Below are 20206 nucleotides of genomic sequence, written 5' to 3' on the forward strand. Positions count from 1 at the left end.
GCTTTTACACCAGGGCCTCATTTCCGGGGCTGGGCATGTTGCTGCTCAGATTCAGGGTTCCGTTAGCAAGGAGGATGAGGCAGTAACTCTCAGCACTCGGTACCCAGCCCAGAGACCACCTGAAGGGAAGACTGACTGAAAGAGAACCAAGGATTTTAAAGGAAGCAGGATCCTGTGGCTGGAAGACAGGGGACGGAGGCTGAGGATAAGAGACTCAGTTCTACCTCCTTCTCCCACTGGCCTTGGCAGATAGCAGCTAGAGTTCACGGGGCCCAGTGCAGATGAAAACACAAGACCCTGGTGTTCAAAAATTACGAAGAATTTAAAGACAGTGACAGCAGAGCATTCAACAAGCAACAAGCACAGGCCCTTCAGAGCCCAGGACCAAGCGCACCTGCCCGGTGCACACGCCCCCGAAGCCTGCCCTGGCCTCGCTCAGAACAGAGTGACTGTCCCAGGACAGCAAGCCTTGGTGAAGGTGTTTTGGGGTCTGGTTTTGTATGAAACTGGGTTAAGGACATTCATGGATGGTGGGGAAAGCTGTGCTTTGTATTATGATAATTAACATGTGTCCAGGTCTTAGTTCAACACTCAGTTAAAGAGCAAAGAAAGAGGCGGTCACGCCCTTTCTATGCATATAACCCAGGGTGGAGGCAGAATTCAGAGAAGATAGAGGTCTGTAGGTGGGCGTCAGGGGGAGGTGTCAGTTTACTCCAAGAGTAACAGAGGAAGGGGACAGAAGTCGGCTTTTGTCCTCATGCCCACGCAGACTAATGATGTCAGGCTAGAATCTGGTCATCACAGCGGCCCTGTGTGGTGCAATGTATCATATTATCTCCATCTTATAGATGAGGGGCTCCGAGAGGTTCACGGTCATCGCAGGGCATAGTCAAGCTGGGGTTGGAAGCTAGGCAGTCTGAACCCAGAGCCCGTGTTCATCAGCACCCTGCACCGTTGAGTAAGTCCAAGCGGGTTGGGGAAATGAGAAACAATTGTTTTGGTGAGACCAGATGTAAAAGGGCTGGGTTTCTCTTGTGTATGTGTGTGTGTGTGTGGGGGGGGGGCGCCTTAGAATCCCAGGGCCCAGGGAGGATTGATAAGGTAAACCACAGGGATATCACTCAGCCACAGGAATGTGGGCGGGATGACAGCCCCAAAGATGTCAGTGGGAGGAGAGCCAGGGGGCCTGAGCCAGGAAACAAAGGTAGTTTTCTCACAAGAGTTTGTTACACAGGGTGAGTTTCTGAAATGAATCCACAAGCCAGGAACATTTGTCTAAATACTTTTAATTAAAATGCACTACAATAGGGTGGAAGCCAGCGTGTAAAATGAGGTGTGCACGTTTACTACAGTAAGAAAACGTGAAAATGTTCCAGGTAGCTGAAGACACTGTGATAATGAACTTTCAAACCGCTTCTTGGTTTTAATTGCATTTTAAAATGTTTATGGATTTAAAAAAAAATAGCTCGTTCTTCATTTTCTACCAAAATGCAAAAAATGCTGAAACATTTTAAACTAGTAGAGATGCAACACTAGTTGCATCCTGATTCGGCTATAGCATTACAGTATTTGTGGGCTGTACCATCCAGACCTGGGCGGTCAACCCATCCAATTTTATTTGGAGAATAATGCCAGCCTCAAATTCAGTTTATCTAATATCCAAGTTCTGAGAAATCGTCAAGTTTGATGAGATAGCTAAGTGAAATTAAGACACTGTTAATCTCATCTCAAAATCAATTTTCTTTCCAGGATGATTCTTAGGAACCTCAAAAATCTCTTGCTTTATGTAATAAGCAGTATACATTCAAGGGGTTGATCTCTAAAAGAATAAGTACAATCATTTTTTTTTTAAATCCTTATAAAATAGGATCTCACAGTGAGGGTGCCCTTGAAACATTTCGCTATCTACTAAATGGCAATGTGCTTTGTTGCTATATCTGAAAGAGTTGCTAAGGATGAAAGCATTCTCTATGCGTGGGCCTTAGACTAGGTAGTGAAAATAGAATGATCAATGAGGTGGGAAAGGAGAAAAATGAGCCTAAACCTCCAGGCTTCTATTTAAAAACAGTGTCTACCAGTGAAATCATGTCTGCGCGTGATTTTATATTGCAGCGTTCCGTCGGAAACAGCCTACGATTGGAAATCCTGCAAATGCAGGTTGATGGCAGAGCAGGTCAATGTTACGGTACTTTCGTAACGGACTACAGTGCAGTGATGAAAAAAGAAGCACGCCCTGTATGTACGGCAAGGGAAGACACTCCCAAATAAATCAAGTGAAAAATAAGAGTGGCGCTAGAATGTTACCATTTGTGTTAAAAAAAAAAGGGGAGGGGGGTGAGGACAAGAATGAATTTACACATTTCCTTGTGAAAGCTTTGAGTATCTCTGAAAGGATACACCAGAAACATAATAATTCTGGTTGCTTCCAGGAAGGGGACGGGGGAGGTTGGGCGCCAGGGGTATTAGGGAACATTTTTACTGTGTAGCCTTCAGTACCCATATAAATATGTTACTACCTATTAAAAAAAATTAACAAAAGCTTTTTAAAAGGATAATGTCACTCATCATTGCATGCAAAGTAATGACGACTCAGATGGTGGGATATGTCATCAACTAGATAAATCTGTTCATTACCCTGGGACTTAGAGATGCTTAGACCTGCCTATAAATGTTTAATTTTTCCCCCCCACAGGAGGAAGGAAGGCTCTGCTTTTAGTTTGCTGGACAAATACAGACATTTACAAGTCCTCAAAGGCCCCTTCAACCGTTCACAACGTTCCAGTAATTTTCTATAAAATGGACATTACCTACTGGAAATCAGGGGAATGAATTTGTGTTCATTGTCGCTGGTGGAGACAAATGGTCCAATACCAATTTTTTTTTTTTTAAATCACCACTCCCCCAAGAGCCATCAGTATGCAAATCAAATCCTCTCAATAAATATCTACAGATGGACTCATTCCCTCCCCCCTCCTTTTTTTTTTTTTTTTTTTTTTTGAATCATAAAAGCAACATGATGTGATCTGGAGGGACTTCAGGAATTTCAGGGGTATCAGCTGGGAGAGTTTTAGGATTCAATGAAGTTGCTACCATCACCTCTACAAGCAAAGGTGTCAAAAGCAAGTAGATTAATCGCTGCTAATGAGAGTTGGGTGACTGGCGGCAGCGGGGAGGGGGGTTTCTCAGAAACCCTCACAGCGTCTGGCCAGTAAGTCCATTTCTACTTTATCTGATCTGAGATAACGGCATGACAGGGGACTGAATACAGTCTGGGCAGATCAGATAAGTGCTCAGCGCACTAACAGGCACCGTGCTTCTAACGCGAGTGCCCAGCAATGAAGCCAGCGTCCCACCTGGGCTGTGGGTGTCTGCACAGACATGAGCAGCGCAAGCAGAGGGCCCCCTTCCCAGTGAACCAAAGGGACAGCACAACTGCCCGCCCTTCTGCTGGACGTTTTCTGTCCTTGAAGTGTGGGAGACAGGTTCCTGAAGAGAAACCCCAAACATTCAAAACCCCTGCGGTCTCCAACAAAACGTCCCAGCGTGTCAAAGCCCCTTTCTATCCTTTGCCTGTGAACTTCCAAAACAGAAAAAAAAAATGTTCTTAAAAATAATAGTCAAGGAAAGTAGGGTGCTCAAGTGAAGGTGAGAACTTAAGGACACTAGGAAATGTCTTGATTTCAAGACCAGCACGGGGAGAGGCTGATGTCAGAGCAGGAACGCTGGCCAGCAGTTAGCTGATCACGCGGACCAGCGTCTCGGCTGCTGGGCATGCGCAGTGCAGTGCACGCAGGGCGCGGGTTTGCGGGCGCACCTCACTCTGCCTCTTTCTTCTCCTCGGGGATCTCCACCGACAGTATCTGTTCTCCAGGGTCCGGGCCCGGGCTCATGCGGATCCGCACCGACTGCTCCTCGGGACCCGGTGCCCGCGTCTCCTCCTCCCCTGGGGAGGCAGGTGGCGGAGAGCCCGGTGCCGGCTGTTCCTGCTGTTCCGGGGGCGCAGGCTGGTCGGGGGCCGCAGAGCCCGCCTCTCCCGCGGCATCTTCCGAGCTCTTGGCCTGGAATCCCAAAAGGGGGACTGGTGAGGCAGAGAATGCCCAAGGGGTCTTTTGTCCCTCCCTGCTCCCCTTGTGGGACCTCCAGGGAAGAGCATGATGGAAGGAACACTCAGCGAAAGTGGCCTAGGGGACAGAGGCCTGGGCCGAGCGCCTCAGGGTTACTTGTAGAGACAATATATTATGGGGGACAGTTAAAAATGAAGAGTCCTGGTTGGATTGAGTGGAAGGTCCTGGGGAATATTCTAGGTCTCTGTGGAGTCCCAGGGCTGAGCCCCTCTCCCAAGCCATTGAAGGAGGAGAGAGAGGCCCCTGACCTTGAGGGACACCTCCGAGGCCTCTGCAAAGCTGAGCCCGCCTCCCTGCCCCCCAGCTCTCAGGCTGTGTGCTGCTGGGCAAGGGAGGTAAGCTCTAAGCAAACAAGGAGAAGGCTGATGCGAGCTGGAGCTGCTCTGGCCTGCCCATCTTTCTGGAAGGTCTCAGAAGTTGAGATCCCCAGGGAACACGGGCAGGCGCGAGGCTGGGCTGAGCCCCCATGTTTGGGGGACGTGGTGGGTTCCTCCAGCCTCCAGCCTGCAGGCTCCCCGTGGATGCTGGCCATGGTCTGTGTATCAGTGGGAAATGGGATGAAAACCCATGCTTTTATGGGTACCCATGGCCCCTCCATCGCTACCTGGATGGCCATGGGGGAGGGAGCAGCCCTCCGAGCAGGAGGACCCCGGGGTCCATAGATGTCCAAGACCCACTTGAAATGGTGGTGGTGGGTTAAAGTGAGAGCAGTAAGGGCCCTGGCCGGTTGGCTCAGTGGTAGAGCGTCGGCCTGGCGAGCAGGAGTCCTGGGTTCAATTCCCGGCCAGGGCACACAGAAGCTCCCATCTGCTTCTCCACCCCTCCCCCTCTCCTTCCTCTCTGTCTCTCTCTTCTCCTCCTGCAGCCAAGGCTCCATTGGAGCAAAGTTGGCCCAGGTGCTGAGGATGGCTCTATGGCCTGTGCCTCAGGCGCTAGAGTGGCCCTGGTTGCAACAGAGCAACGCCCCAGATGGGCAGAGCATCGCCCCCTGGTGGGCATGCCGGGTGGATCCTGGTTGGGCACATGTGGGAGTGTGTCTGACTGCCTCCCCGTTTCCAACTTCAGAAAAATACAAAAAAATGAGAGCAGTAAGCATGCTTGTGAGGGGCAGAGACCCCAGAAGTTTGCTGGAGTGGAGTCAAAAGGTGTTGAGGAAAGGGAGTGGGGGGTGGAGGACAAGATGCACCTAGAAGCCAAGGCGCCTTGAAGGACTTGCCACTCCCTCTGTCCCAGTGTTTCTGCGTGTTTGTCACACCTATTCTATCCTCCCCTGTCCACTTTAAACTCTGACAACACTCTTCCAAGGCGGGATACCCAGATGGTGCCCACTGTGGGGACTTCCTAAAGCATCCTGCTGTAAATGGAACCAGAAGAATCATGGAAAGGTTGGTCAAGGGTTTCACCATGTTCAAAATGCTTTTATAAAAGGTATCCAAGGTGTCCTGGCTCATCTCTGCCCCCCTGGGTGGTGATCATGAGGCATTAGGGCCTCAGAAGCTTGAGGAGCTGACCAAGTCACGGGTGGTGACAGACCTGGGATTTGGACCTGCGTCTTTGGACGGCTCTCTAAGAGTTCCTTGCCCTCCGCCATTCCGCCCCGGTTCTGAATTGCAGGGGAAACGGCTTTTATCGGAACAGTTGTACAGATTTTAATTCACATCTCCAAACTGCCTCGGTTAAGAGCTAAGATTAGGAGCCCATTTCAGATACAGCCTGTCACTGCGCTGAGAACACTCTTGGAGCTCACGTCTACTCAGCTGGCCCCAAAGACCCCAACTTGCCAGCTTGATGGTGCCCTTGAGAGTTTGTGAGCCAGACAGTCATGTCTGTCCTCAGTCTGGGGCCTTTGGTGACTATATCTGGAGAACTGGAACCCCAGGTGTCACTCCTCGGACTCCTGCTGTCACATGGCTTCTGATGGGTCCCCGGACTCAGCCCAGACTGAGCCTGAGTTCTCTGGGCTCCTCTGAATTGTCTCGCATAGGCTGCCTGCCCCCCCCCCCGCCCCTGAGCTCCTGCCTAAACCCATCCCCCCTTTCCCAGCAGCCTCCCTAAAGGACAGTAATGAGCAGCCATAATTAATGCAATCATTCTAATTGGCATTCTTGGCATTAGTCACAGAAAAATGTCCCAGAACTAATTTTAAAATTCCCCTTAGATTTGTGGGGGTGGAAGCAGTTGGCACTGTGCCTGTCGCCATTGCAAATCTTTTAAATGTTCACAGACACAACATTAACTGTGAGAACATCCCTTTTGTCGGGAGAGGGAGGGACATTCCCTGTCCACCCCAGGACTTCCCTTTGGGGAACCCACCCCAACCCCGGTATAGGGTGGGGTATGTGAGCCAGGCCTCAGCACAGCACCCCATTGAATGGGTCAGGAATTAGCATGTGATCCAGTTCTGTCCAATGACAGGGAGCCCTGGGACTTTGGCTGCAATCACTGGGAAAGAGGTGCTTTTTTTCTGTTGGCGTCAGTAAACCAGGAGGGTGTAATCCTAGAGCGCTTGGGCCCAGCCTGGGAATGGAGTCACCCTCGAAGACAGCAGAGATGAGAGACCAGCACAGCTCGTCCTGTTAGCATCATCTGAGCTTTGGGATCCAGCCTTGCCCAAACTTTTAAATTATTCGACCCAATTAATTCCTTTTCTCAAGTTAATACGAGCTTGCACTGTCCCTTGCGTTTTGGTCACTTGCAACCACACGAGCCCTGACAGATAGATAGAAGGGCAACAATTCCCTAAAATTAAAGGTGTGGTCCACCCTCCGAGGTCCCCTCTTCCCAGCACAGAGCAGAAAGGTGTGGGCAGTTGGACTCCCAGCCGCGGTACCTGTTCCAGCAGCTGCTGCTGCCTCGCAGCCGCCTCCAGCGCAGCCAGTTCTCTGAGCCGAGCCCTGAGGTGGGCCAGCTTGCTGCCCTTGGCCCCCTTGGCGCCCATCTTCCCTGCCGCGGCCAGGGTGGCGTTGAAGAGCTTGGGGGTGCCGGCCCGGGGAGGAAGGATGAGCACGCTCTTCTCCTTGGGCTTGTTGTTACTTTTCAGCATGCGCCTGAAAGAAAGCAGCGTCCACTACTGTCACCGGCACGCTCTGGGACAGAAGGAAGGCTCGTTTGTGTAGGACGGTGTGATGGCGGTTGTGGGGTGGACCATTTTCAAGTGCATTTTCTGAGCCAAGCACAACACTACATGCTTCGTGCATAGCATCTCACTGAACCATTAGAATGACTGTTGTGGGTCTCATTGTCTGTCCCTTATAGATGAGGAAACAAAGGCTCAGAGGGGTTGAGTCGCTTTTCTGAGGTCACACAGGAACTAATGGAGGGTACTTCAGTACATGGACTCAGAAATAAGATGCCCAGATACATAAGGACCCAAAGCTTTTCGCATCTCTTTTTTTAGCTTCATTGTAATTTCACTGTCAGCACCTACTGAGTGTCTATGTGTGTCAGGCCCTGTGCTCAGTACTCCTGGGTGGCCTCTGTGAGTCCCCCCTTCCTGGTGTTCATGCCTCTGTGTGATCCCCCACTCCTTGAGGGTGAGTGGAACATGCGACTTCCTTTCAACTAATAGAATACAGCAAAGGTGATCAAATGTTACATTTGGGACTGTGTCATATAGGATTGTGAGCTCTGTCTGGCCAGGACAAGAAAAGCATTGCTGGCTTTGATGAAGCCAGCGCCCACACTGGGGGAGGTGACGTGCCAGGAACCTGAGGGCAGCCACCAGCCAACAATTAGCCTGGAACGGAGGCCCTGGTCTACAGCCACAGGAACGGAATCGGGCCAACAACCATGTGACCTTGGAAACAAATCCTTCCCCACTTGAACTTGAGACAAAGCCCAGCTCTGGCCAACACCACCCACTAGAACAGCCTTATAGTGGGCCCGCCTCAGCCGTCCCCAGACTTCTGACCCATAGAAACTCTAAGATAATAAATATATGTGATTTTAAGCTACTAAATTTGCGGTAATATTGTTATGCTACAATAGATAACTGATAACACACTGTCAATCAAGTCTCACAGTAACCCTCAGGTAGGTCCTATTATTTTCCCTCATTTCAAATGAGGATATGGAAGACCAGAGACGGTGAGTAACTTTCCCAAGGCCACACAGCTGGGAAGTGGCAGGGCTGGAACTCAAATCCATGCGTCTGACCCCAGATCTCAATGATCACAAAGCAACATCACGGTCACGCTCTTCTTCTTGGATGCTGACAACATTCCTGGGACGTGAAAAGGGCTGGGATTATTGTACCTATGAGAATCGGGAAACAGGCTTAAAGAAGGGGGAGTGACTTGCTTGAGGTTGCTAGGAAGTGTCGGAGACAGAATAGCAACCCAGACTAAATGCAGTATTTCACCCGGCTTCCCCGAATGAGGATGGGATTTTCCATCTAACAGAGCCCCAGCCTCGTATCAAGGATTTTTCACGCATCAAAATTATGATGAGTGGTTTGGCTCAAGAACAAATGAATTTCGCCTGCAATCTAGCAGGGCCTGGACCACTAATTGGCAGATTCATTCATCAGGGTTCCAGCAAAACTTGTTTGTTTAAAAACGTGGCCATTACTGGCTGCTTATCTAATCAGAGGCAATGGATTTAAATTGTGCATATTGATATTAATTGCCCAAGACTTGCATTTTGTAGCTGGGACTCCCTCAGGAGAACGCAAACATGATAATTCATCAGAGGCCTCTGACATGCCTAGCACAGTCTCCTGTGTTATTTGAGTCCATAATTCATAGCACACCAGCCTGCAAGAAGGCTCAGTGTGTTACTTAAATGACACAAAAGAACTATCTATAGGACCTTTGCTGACTGCTGATGGCTGGTTTTGTTTTGGAACACTGAGCGGGCTTCTGGGACATTTCCAGAGTAAGGCAATTGAGCCTCATTTTCAGATGACACGCAGCATTTCACTATAATTAGGATCAAGCATTCACCCCTGAAGTATGGGGCATGCATGAGACATATGTGCCCCATTTCTCGGGAGGGCCAAGTCAAAGAGCTGAGCGCCTCCCTCCTCAGGGCCTCGGGTCTTGCACAGAATCCCACGTGTGGCTCTCACCGACTCAGACATCCCTAGGCCTGTGGTTCTCAGATCGTGTCTCTCTTCTTCATGAGCAGAGCTCCTGCGTGACCCCTGCCTCTCTCCGAGCTCCTGCGTGACCCCTGCCCCTCTCCGAGCTCCTGCGTGGCCCCTGCCCCTCTCCGAGCTCCTGCGTGGCCCCTGCCCCTCTCCGAGCTCCTGCGTGGCCCCTGCCCCTCTCCGAGCTCCTGCGTGGCCCCTGCCCCTCTCCGAGCTCCTGCGTGGCCCCTGCCCCTCTCCGAGCTCCTGCGTGGCCCCTGCCCCTCTCCGAGCTCCTGCGTGGCCCCTGCCCCTCTCCGAGCTCCTGCGTGGCCCCTGCCCCTCTCCGAGCTCCTGCGTGGCCCCTGCCCCTCTCCGAGCTCCTGCGTGGCCCCTGCCTCTCTCCGAGCTCCTGCGTGGCCCCTGCCCCTCTCCGAGCTCCTGCGTGACCCCTGCCCCTCTCCGAGCTCCAAACCTGCCTGCCCAGAAAACCAGGGTCAGCCTGTCCCCCCACCCTGGCCTCCCCATACCAGCACACTGCAGGCAGGTCCGGAGCGAGGCCGCTGTAGGATCTAATTGATTTGGCAAACCCTCACCCAGCCCAGCCAGAGGCATGGGGTGACAGCTTGAGCTTGGCTTTCGCTAGCAGCGAGCCTCTCAGCCCCTCGCAGGAGGGAGAGGGACCTGGAGTCGGTTCTCAGACATAAACAGCCAATTCCCTTATTTGGGTAAGTTCTATCAAGTCCCTGCAAACACTGAATTAGTGACTACCGAACCGTGGCTGCCAAGGGAAATCAGGATGCGGCGTCTGCGTGCCTCTCCACACAACATTTTCATCAGCTGATTAATACAGAACCTACCTGGGATGTGTTCCTCCGCAGAGACATCTCATTTAACATGCTGCTGATTCATTAACAATGAACCCGGGGCCAACAGCTCGAGGCACGCCCCCGCCTTCTTGCCCTTAGGGACACGGGACAGCCCTCCAGCACCACACGTGGGGCCCTTGTAAGTAGCGAAAATCACCAAAATATTTCACAAAAACATAAAAAGCGCAGCACATAACAGACCACAAGACAAGACACTCGTCTACAGCAGGAGCCAGAACACGAGCGCGGAGCACCCCCCCTCCTTGCTCTACCTCAGCTTGGAACGCGCATTCTGGGCGACTCAAATTTTTCACTGCTCTGCACGTGTCTGCGAATGACCGCGAGTCCCCTTGAGTATTGATTTGAGAGTTACAAATAAATTTTAGTGAGCAGGCAAATTGCAAATATAGGATCCATGAATACCGAGTGTTGACCACACTCCCCTGTGTTGTCTCAGGAGAGGAGGGGGGAGGGGGCGAGTTCCTGGGGAAAGTTCGAGTCGATCAGCCTGTGAAGGAGCCCAGGGGCTTCTCTGAGAACAGCCAGGGAAAATGAGTCACAGGGCAGCCTCCTTCCCCAGGGAACCCCAGTGCTTTGGGGGTGTTACGCTCTAATAGCAACACTATCTCCACTCACCTGGGAGCTGCCAAGGGGATCTTGTGAAAACCCAAGTCACAATAAGTCACCTCTCTGTGTAAAGCCCTGCATCCCTCCTCTTCCCCTCAGAGTAAAAGCCAGAGCCGTGATGAGGTTTCACATATCGGCCCTACCCAGTCTCAGCCCCTCGGCTTCTCCCATCTCATATCCATCTATGCTCATTTTCTTGCTGCTCTCCACACACACTGAGCCTGTGCATCCCTGGGGCCTTTGCACATGCTGTTCCCTCTGCCTGGCATGCCCTTCCCTGCAGGCAGTGGCACCAGCTCCCTCCCTTATTCTGTGCAGGTCTCAATTGAAAGGCCGCCTCCTCAGAAGGGCTTTTCTTTACTAACATCTCAAATAGCTCCCTCCATCAACTGGTCCTCTCTTGTGGCTTTATGTTTCCTCACAGTCTGTATCCCCAGCTGACACATCACATAACCATTCATTTCTCCACTGTCCCCCACCAGAGTGCCAGCTTTTGTTTGGTCTCGATGCCCCCAGGGCCTCACACTATATACTTAATAAATGACTGTGCTGTATGAATAGACGTTGGTGAGTCAGTTCCTTTGATCATGACCACTCTCTGTGCGGTTTATGTATGGTGTTCTTTCATAGAATGAAGTGGAAAATAAGAATATGCTAATTAAAAAAGTCTTTATCCAATGGAAAAATTATACAGGGATTTTAATGGATAAAGAGGAATGATTATTATTAACATTTTTATTGGGCTGTCCCATAGGCCAAGCACCCTATGGGAGACATTCACGGACAGCTTTTTATTTACGGTTACTCTTATTTTACAGGGAAGTAAACTGGGAGACCAGAAAAGTTAAGTAACTTTTCTAAGATCAAACAGCCAGTATCACACTCGGATGAAATTTGAGCTCTATCAGCTTCCCAAGCCTACTGTGGGTTTCCTACCAGATCATGTGGCCTCCATTAGGCGATTAAAAACTGGAGCTTAAGGGTCTGAAAGCAAAGATATGCTTTTCTGAGAAGTCACATACTCCCCAACAATTCAAAATACAGATATACAAGATTCTTTAATGCAGCCCTGCCTCTATTACAGAATATTGGAAGTAGCCTGAATGCCCACTCACAGGAATGATTTACAAATGAGCGTATTCTATGGAGAATGCTTTTCAGGATTTATGGCCTTGTGCAAAAAAATTAGCAAAGTGCAAAAGAGAATCTACAGCAAGCTACCTCTTGTGCACGACAGAAACAGAGATCAGAAAACGTTCTTGGGTCTGCCTGGGTTTTGCAAAAGAAAACACAGGCAGAAAAAAGCAGAAACGAATGAGCCTGGGTTCCTATATGGGGGTGTGGCAACAGGTGGAGGAAGCTGGGACCCTTCTCTGAGGATCCCGCTGGGTAGCGGGTTGACTTTCAGTACTGTGGTAATGTTCCATATATTCAAAACCACAATAAGAGGCCCTGGCCGGTTGGCTCAGCGGTAGAGCGTCGGCCTGGCATGCGGGGGACCCGGGTTCGATTCCCGGCCAGGGCACATAGGAGAGGCGCCCATTTGCTTCTCCACCCCCCCCCTCCTTCCTCTCTGTCTCTCTCTTCCCCTCTCAGCCAAGGCTCCATTGGAGCAAAGATGGCCCAGGCGCTGGGGATGGCTCCTTGGCCTCTGCCCCAGGCGCTAGAGTGGCTCTGGTCGCGGCAGAGCGACGCCCTGGAGGGGCAGAGCATCGCCCCCTGGTGGGCGTGCCGGGTGGATCCCGGTCGGGCGCATGCAAGAGTCTGTCTGACTGCCTCCCCGTTTCCAGCTTCAGGAAAATAAAAAAATAAAAAATGTTAAATACAAAAATGATTCGTTTAAGTCAGGCATCCCCAAACTACGGCCCGTGGGCTACATGCGGCCCCCTGAGGCCATCTATCCGCCCCCTCCCCTGCATTCCGGGAAGGGGCACCTCTTTCATTGGTGGTCAGTGAGAGGAGCACTGTATGTGGCGGCCCTCCAACGGTCTGAGGGACAGTGAACTGGCCCCCTGTGTAAAAAGTTTGGGGACCCCTGGTTTAAGTAAACAAGATTTTATTATGTAATTTGTTTATGAATAAATATAAGTACTTTAGTACAACCAATAACAAAAAAACTAATGTGACATGTTGAGGTGCTTTGCATCGCCTATTATTTTTTTTAATATCTGGCTCTATACTTGTAGTAGCTATTCTTAACCCAACCTCCAAATGTAAATCATTCAATCTTGATCTTGTTGTACTTTTATTTAGATTCATTAAAGAAAAAGTTTGTTCACAAATATAAGTTGAGCTGAAGATGACTGAAGATATCGTAGTTTATGTATAACGATTTACAAGTACCACTTATTTCATTTCCACAGTGTGTTGTGCAGAGAATATTAAAAATGTAATCATGGGCTGCATAAACTCATTATGTGGGCCAGAACTGGCCTGCGGGCCATATGTTGGTCATGCCTGGCCCAGGGTGTCTTATATTGTGTGCTTATAAGCAAGAAAGTGCTAAAATACGACAGGGATGTCACAAAGGGTCCCTAATGCCAGTCTGAAGAGGTGCCCATTGGCCAACTCCGGAACAATTGGTGCATCAATATAATGATCGTAACAGGATATTCACGGAATAAAATAAATCCACACTGATGTGAACAGATAGGTACATAAACAATTGAGAGGGAAGAGAAGGCACCTCCCTGTGGTAGAATGCTAGCTAATAAATGTAGAAGGCATGGTGGAGTCAGAAAGGGACTGTTCTGCCGTCATCGCGGTGATCACCGTGAGACACCCTCACTGAGAGCTAAAAGCAGGAGAACTATGGAGCTTCAAAGTGACTCCCCACTAATTAGTTCTTAATTACCAAGAGGAAAACCGTAATGTCAGAGCACAGAAACCTTAACCAAGTCATCAAAGTAGACATTGTCAGTATTGGGAGACACCCGTGCCACGTGCCTCTCCTCACGCGCCCCAAGAAGGACCCGACCTCACTGCCGAATGACGCCTGCCAAACACGTGCGCGAGGAAACGCAGATAAACCCACACTGGGGGGACATCAACAACGTAACTGCCCTGTCCTCTTCAGAGAGGGCAAAGTCATGAAAGATTGGAACTTGGACCCCAGGTCGAAGGAGACAAAAGATATTTGGCAACAGAGCAGTGGGTCCCTGACTTGGTCCAGGAGTAGAAAAGAAGGAAAGCGAAGAAGGGATAGCAGACCCTGTGGTGACAGTGAGCAGGACCCAGATATGGATCAGGGCTGAGATGACAGCATTGTTCCAACATGGATGCTCTTGATTTTGATAAAGGTAGTACAGTTACGTGAACATCTTAGTCTTTTAGAAAGGCACACAAAAGTATTAATGGATTTTTAAAGTAAGAATAAAGCCCTAGCTGGTTGACTCAGTGGTAGAGCATTGGCCTGGTGTGTGAAAAATCCCTGGTTCGATCCCCAGTCAGGGCACACAAGAGAGGCGACCATCTGCTTTTCCACACCTCCCCTTTCTCTTTCTCTCTTTTTCTCTCTCTACCCCTCCCCTCTCACACCCTTGGCTCGAATGGCTCAAGTAAGTTGCCAAGAAATGGAGCAACAGCCCCAGATGGGCAGAGCATCGCCCCCTAGTGGGTTTGCCGGGTGGATCCTGGTTGGGGTGCACACAGGAGTCTGTCTCTCTACCTCCTTGCCTCTTTCTAAAATTAAAAAAGGCCCTGGCCGGTTTGCTCAGTGGTAGAGCATCGGCCTGGCGTGCAGAAGTCCCGGGTTCGATTCCCGGCCAGGGCACACAGGAGAAGCGCCCATCTGCTTCTCCACCCCTCCTCCTCTCCTTCCTCTCTGTCTCTCTCTTCCCCTCCCGCAGCCGAGGCTCCATTGGAGCAAAGATGGCCCGGGCGCTGGGGATGGCTCCTTGGCCTCTGCCCCAGGCGCTAGAGTGGCTCTGGTCGTGGCAGAGCGACGCCCCCTGGTGGGCAGAGCGTCGCCCCTGGTGGGCGTGCCGGGTGGATCCCGGTCGTCTGACTGTCTCTCCCCATTTCTAGCTTCAGAAAAAAAAATAAAAAGAAAAATAAAAAAATAAAAATTAAATTAAATTTAAAAAAAAGTACCTGGCCTTCTTCCGGAGTAACTTCTGAGACTCGGGATAATGCACCAGAATTTCATTGAGGTCCTTCTTATCCAGAATGAAGAGGTTGGTAAACCCGTGGGCCACCACGTTGGCCGTGCGCCGGTTCCCACCGCCCACAGCCAGCAAGCTGGGATGAGAAAGGAGAGGGGTGAGACCCTTTCGGAGCCCGTGACTCTGATCACACGACAGTCTCTGGTTCCGCGCCTGCACGAGCACCATGGCAGCCCACACAGGTGAGAGCGTGTGTCCCCTGTGAATGTCAGTGGGCGCTGGGGCTGCATCCACAGCAGGGCTCTCACTCAGACCCTCCCAGGGCCCTTGGGGATGAGGTCCCGCCCGCTGACCATCCCCCTACCCTCCCCCAGCCTTGCCCAGGTCCCCTCCCTCCTGCCAGCTCCCCTCTGACCTTATTTCTCCAAAGACAGATCCAACTTTCAGCGTGACCAGCACCGACCTCCCGTCAGGGTCGCCCAGGACCTGCACCTGCCCCGCCTGGATGATGTACATCTCGCGGCCTATCTCACCCTGGAAAGAGGAGGGGCGCCGTCAGAAGCAACCACAGAAGCAGCCAGAGGCTGGTGGCACAGTGCGGCGGCGGAACCTGCCCCAGGGTCCAGCCCTGCCACCAACTCGGTGTGTGTTGTTGGACCTCGGTCTCGCCATCCGTGGGTTGGGGAGCATGACCCCCACTCATTTGACAAACACTTCCTGGGTATTTCATACGTGCATGGCCTTCTCAACAAAACAGGAAGAAAGTTTCCTTCCCCTGTTTCTGTGTCCAACTGGACACAGGGCTGAAATGCGAGGGGTTAAAAAAGCTCACCCTCGCCTCAGTAACCAGCCCAGGGTGTCTCAGTAAAATCATCGCAGAGCAAAACCGGACAGCAGAGGGCGCCATTCACACATGCCCACCAAGCGCTCATTTTGCCCTTCCCACTGCAAACTCTCCAACCTGATTTCACTTTTTCTCATCAGAAGCAAGCTGTGCATCACCCACAAGGATGACAGCAGCTACTCCGTGCCGGGCACAGGGCCAAACTCCGTGTGCTGATCGTATGCAATTCACACAACCACCCACGGAGGGGTACTCTCGATATCCCTACTTGACCCATGAGAAGAGAGAAACTCAGAGAGGGCAAGCCACTTCCCCAAGGGTACACAGCTAGGACATAGTGCCAATGTCAGACAATTGCACCCAAACCTTCTAGGTCTCTAAGGCTGCAGCTTTAAGTTCTCAGCCATATATAATGCACGTTCCCCTCCTTCCCCCAGCTCTCTGTTTCCAGAAACTTCACTGAAGCACACAACCTGAAAACAGGGCACTCGTTGGGCTGGGGGTTTCTGAGTCTTATAAGGGCTGCGTGGGCAATATTTTGCCCCCAGATTCGCACGGCAGTATGAACAAGAGGCCTGAAATCTGTTTCCTGTCCCCTCACTGCCGACCATTCACTCACCCAGTGACCTTGGTCTCACCTTGAACCCCAGAGAGTGGGAGCAGAAAGGGCCCTCGACACTGTCTAGCTCTGGGATTCAAACCCAGATGTTTTCCAGGACCAGGCGGGTGATGCAAAGGAGTGAAGTCAGCCTGGTGTGGGGCAGTGGGGAGCGGTGGGGACTGTGGCATCAGGAGAGAGGACGATGTCCCCCTTGTGGGGCAGCCCCTCCTCCACCCCGGCTGACTCGCACTGTTTGGGAATATGGGGTTCAATCAGTGCTAGCAGATAGTCCGTTTTCAGCCAGAAATCTGGGTTTTTATATAAAACTTTTTCATTTTTAAGATTGGGGACTCATTCAAACTTATTTTTTTAAGATTAGGGGAAACCCCCCACAAACATCTAGGCAAGGGCTATCAGTCTGCAGCTCTGGTCCTGTCCTCGCCCTCCCGCCTGCCCCATTTCCCGATAGCAGGACCAGGCCCTGGAAACAGTTCCATCTACACAGCCGAGGCCCTGCCCCTCCATAAGCCCCTCTCTTTCCTTTCCCATGCAGTGGGGCTCCTCACCCTGGCCTCCACGGTCCTGCGTCCAGGGAGCAGGCCTGAGACATGTTTGAGTCCCATGCCCGGAGCTGGACGAAGCCTCCTATGCCAGCCAGCCCAGAGCCGTGGGGCCGGCTGACCGGTGCACGGAGCTCTGGCCGCGCTTCTCCCTCCCTGACAATCTCACTCTCCCTGGGCCTCCGAACCCCGCTGGGCCTCCACAGGAACCCCCTCTGGCCCAGCTCTCGGCAGCTGGGGGGAGTCCAGCCCAGACCGCATCGTGGCCGCGTCAGGCCCTCACCTTCTTGCACACGTAGTCGTTGGGCAGGTAGACGACGGAGCGAAGCCGCTTCAGCATGTCAAAGATCATCTGTCGGTCACAGCCCTGTCCCGGAGAGGAGCAGAAATGAGCCCCCTGTTTAGAGAAGGGCGCGGGCTTGGGGTTTCCAAGAGCCCCGAGGTTGAGGGCATTGGGTGGGTCATACCTGGAAGAGCGCCACTTTGCTGACGATGTTGTAGTTCACGTCGATGGCGAGGTCCAGCCTCATCTTGTCTGGAAGCTGCACCATCAGCTCTGACTCATCTGCAAACGAGACCCTGGCAAGAGTCAGAGGCAGAGCCAGGATCCTCCCCAACACGTGGGCCGGCTCTACACAGCACCTGGCCCCGGCCACACCGCTCCTCTGCCACGCAGTATGGCTGTAGATTGGGACAGTACCCTCTCTTGCCTTTGCAGGTGCCACTCCCTTGCGTGCACTTTCCTGGTTAACTCCTACTCATTCTTCAGAAATCAGCACGAATGTCACCTCCTCCAGGAAGCCTTCCCTTGAGATCCCCCCCAACAGCTATAGGATGTTAACATTCCCGGTGTTGGGGCACTTATCACACCCTTTACCACAATTGTTCCAGGTCTCTCTTCCCTATTCACACTATTACAACACCATTAGCAAGAACGAAAGTACTTTGAGCACTGTCTTACAGAAATCTTTCCAAAGATGATTCTACTCATTCCCTCCAGCAGCCCAGAAGGTGGTGCCGCTACCATAATCCCCACGTTACAGACAAGGAAGGGGGTCTCAGGAAAGCAGTGACTTGCCCGTGGCCATGCGGCCCAGGGGGTGGCCTCAGGATCCCCCCCCAGGCTGTGGGGCTCCAGAGCCTGTCCCAGGACAGGACGGGCCGGGCTGTCTGCCCACCATGAGGCCTGTGGTGCCCAGCAGAGAGGCTGGCATCCGGTGAGTGTTGGCCACCGCAGACAAGAAAGGCACCACCTGTCCCCAACCCTGATGCCCCTCCCGCTGCACCACAATTATTTATGGGTTCAAGGTCTGGTCCTTAATGTGCACCCCTGGGGAAGGGGGTAACAATACAGATGTCCCAAAGCCGTCACTGGGATGGAATGAGGCGATGGAGCTGAACAGGCTTTGTGCACCGGAGAGTCCTATGCACTGGCAACAGATAGGGATGAAGATCCTAGCCCTCACTGTCCACAGACCGGCCAACACCTCCAGCTCAGGACACCTTGGGGATGAGGTGCGGCTTCCTGGAGACCAGAGGGAGCCCCACAGAGGCAAATAAAGCCCTTCTATTGGCTGAGGGAGTCGCGGGGAGGAGCTCTAGGTTCGGTGGGTGGCCTACGGGCTTTCCAGAGCCCTCCAAACTGGCTTCCAGGCTCTGAGAACGAAATGACTAGACCCCTAAGATAGAAAAGAAACCAAAAAGTTTTAAACAATTAACACATGATTAGCATATTCAGATGTCAGTAAGGGTTCAATTTGGAATCTGTGAAAACTTCACTGCAATAGGAAACGATTTTCGGGTGAGACTCCCCCACTCTGTAAGAACTCCCGAGCACACCTCTTCGCGGACAGGAGAGCAGGAACAGCCGTGAGTTCAACACATAACAGCCAGCTGATTCCAGAAGCCGTGCACGGCATCGGCACGTTTACAAAGAACTAGATACATACGACTATGTATGTGGAGAGAGAGAGAGCCTTCCTTTCCTCCTGACTCAGTTGTACTTGCATTTCTGACGGGATCATTTCAAGGTGGGTGAAGTGAGGTGGGGCAGGTGTGCAGAGAAAGCCCTCATGGCTCCAGGGTCTCCTGACGGCCCAGCTCAGGGCACCTCGCGGGCCTTCCTAGGCCCCTCTCACTTACATGCAGGGATCACAGCCAAGAGAGGCCCAGGGCTCCTGCCTCGGGGACACAGGACAAGGGCAGGGCCCGGGAGGGCCGGGCGCCAGCAACAGGAGACTTACCCAGCATGCCTTGGGAGTGCCAGGTGTACTCGTACCAGGTCTTGACGCGGTTCTGCACGGACCTGGGGATCTTGTAGAAGTTCATGTACTTCACGGTGCTGTCCATGCAGCTGCGGTAGTAGGTCTGCCCGGCGGTGGCGGCCCCCACCACGTCCCTCATCTGGGGCACGGAAGGGGTAAAGGAGCCGCTGGCTCAGAAGGGGGCCATCGCATGGGCTTTGGGGACGTGTGTCACGAGCACATTTACTCCGCTCAGACCAGAGGTGTGTGCTCGAGGTGGTGGGGTGATCAGAGAGAGGGAGACCCACGTCCACACACTGAGAAGTCTCTGAGGACAGGGGGAGGTCTACCCTGGGTGAGAAGGGGGTGGGGGAGTGGGGGGCTCTGCTGCTAGCCCCTCGCCTCACTGGGTTGGACTGACTCTGGTACAACACAGCCCCTCGGTGCTGGAGGCCCCTTTGACCTCACGCTGGAGGAAATATGTCCATGTGCTGCTCTGCAGGGTGGGGCCCCTCAAAGGTAATCTGAGGACCGGTCCTGTCACCTCCCGCAGTGACGAGAATAGGAGATACGCCCCCAGCCCATCAGAAAGCCCTGGGGGGTTCTCTCTAAGGGAACACCCCAAATCCTCAGCCTTGACAGAAAGCCATTCAGCCCAGCTCTCCAAGATATCCCCAAGGAAGTGACATTTCAAATGGACACCGCTTCACAGAGGGAATCGGCCCCAGCGCTCCACTGTCCTGACCCGAAGTCCGGGACTCTTGCCTGGGCTTAGTCCAAAAGGCCTGGGCACAGACGAGGACACTGCGGTCAGCAGGGGGAGGGAGAGAGGCCCTGCAGGCAGGAGAGGGACCCAGCTACCTGTCCAATCATCACGGAGAAAGCGAAGACCCCCGTGAAATAGTTCAGCAGCTGGAAGACAATTTCAAAGAGCGTCCTGGGGTCGGGCAGCCCGCCAATGGTGATGAGGGTCTTCACGGCCCAGTAGTAGCAGCGAATGTAACTGGGGAGAGAAGAGGAAGGGAGCTCGGTCACCATGGCCCTGGGTGGCCCGGCTCTGACGATGTGTATCGTGTAAGAATGACAACCCTTTACAGCTTTGAAGTGCGAGAAAGACAACCTCCATGACCACAGAGCTCTCTGCAATCTGCGGGGCCGTTCGCAGAT

At 52.3% G+C, this 20206-nt stretch overlaps 1 protein-coding gene across 1 annotated transcript in view; it reads right to left on the reverse strand.

Annotated features, from left to right (window-relative positions):
* Positions 1-1270: 1270 nt before the first annotated feature.
* CNGB1 (cyclic nucleotide gated channel subunit beta 1) overlaps positions 1271-20206 on the reverse strand; it is a 69802-nt gene continuing 50866 nt past the window's right edge. The window contains exons 26-33 of the mRNA XM_066242773.1: positions 19901-20042; positions 19040-19199; positions 17264-17361; positions 17080-17163; positions 15207-15325; positions 14781-14927; positions 6955-7171; positions 1271-4058 (exon numbers count right to left, since the gene is read on the reverse strand). Coding sequence (XP_066098870.1) covers positions 3816-4058; positions 6955-7171; positions 14781-14927; positions 15207-15325; positions 17080-17163; positions 17264-17361; positions 19040-19199; positions 19901-20042 — 1210 coding nt within the window. The 3' untranslated portion in view covers positions 1271-3815. The remainder of the gene's footprint in view (positions 4059-6954; positions 7172-14780; positions 14928-15206; positions 15326-17079; positions 17164-17263; positions 17362-19039; positions 19200-19900; positions 20043-20206) is intronic.

Source organism: Saccopteryx bilineata, chromosome 9, assembly GCF_036850765.1.
Source record: "Saccopteryx bilineata isolate mSacBil1 chromosome 9, mSacBil1_pri_phased_curated, whole genome shotgun sequence".
NCBI lineage: Eukaryota > Metazoa > Chordata > Mammalia > Chiroptera > Emballonuridae > Saccopteryx > Saccopteryx bilineata.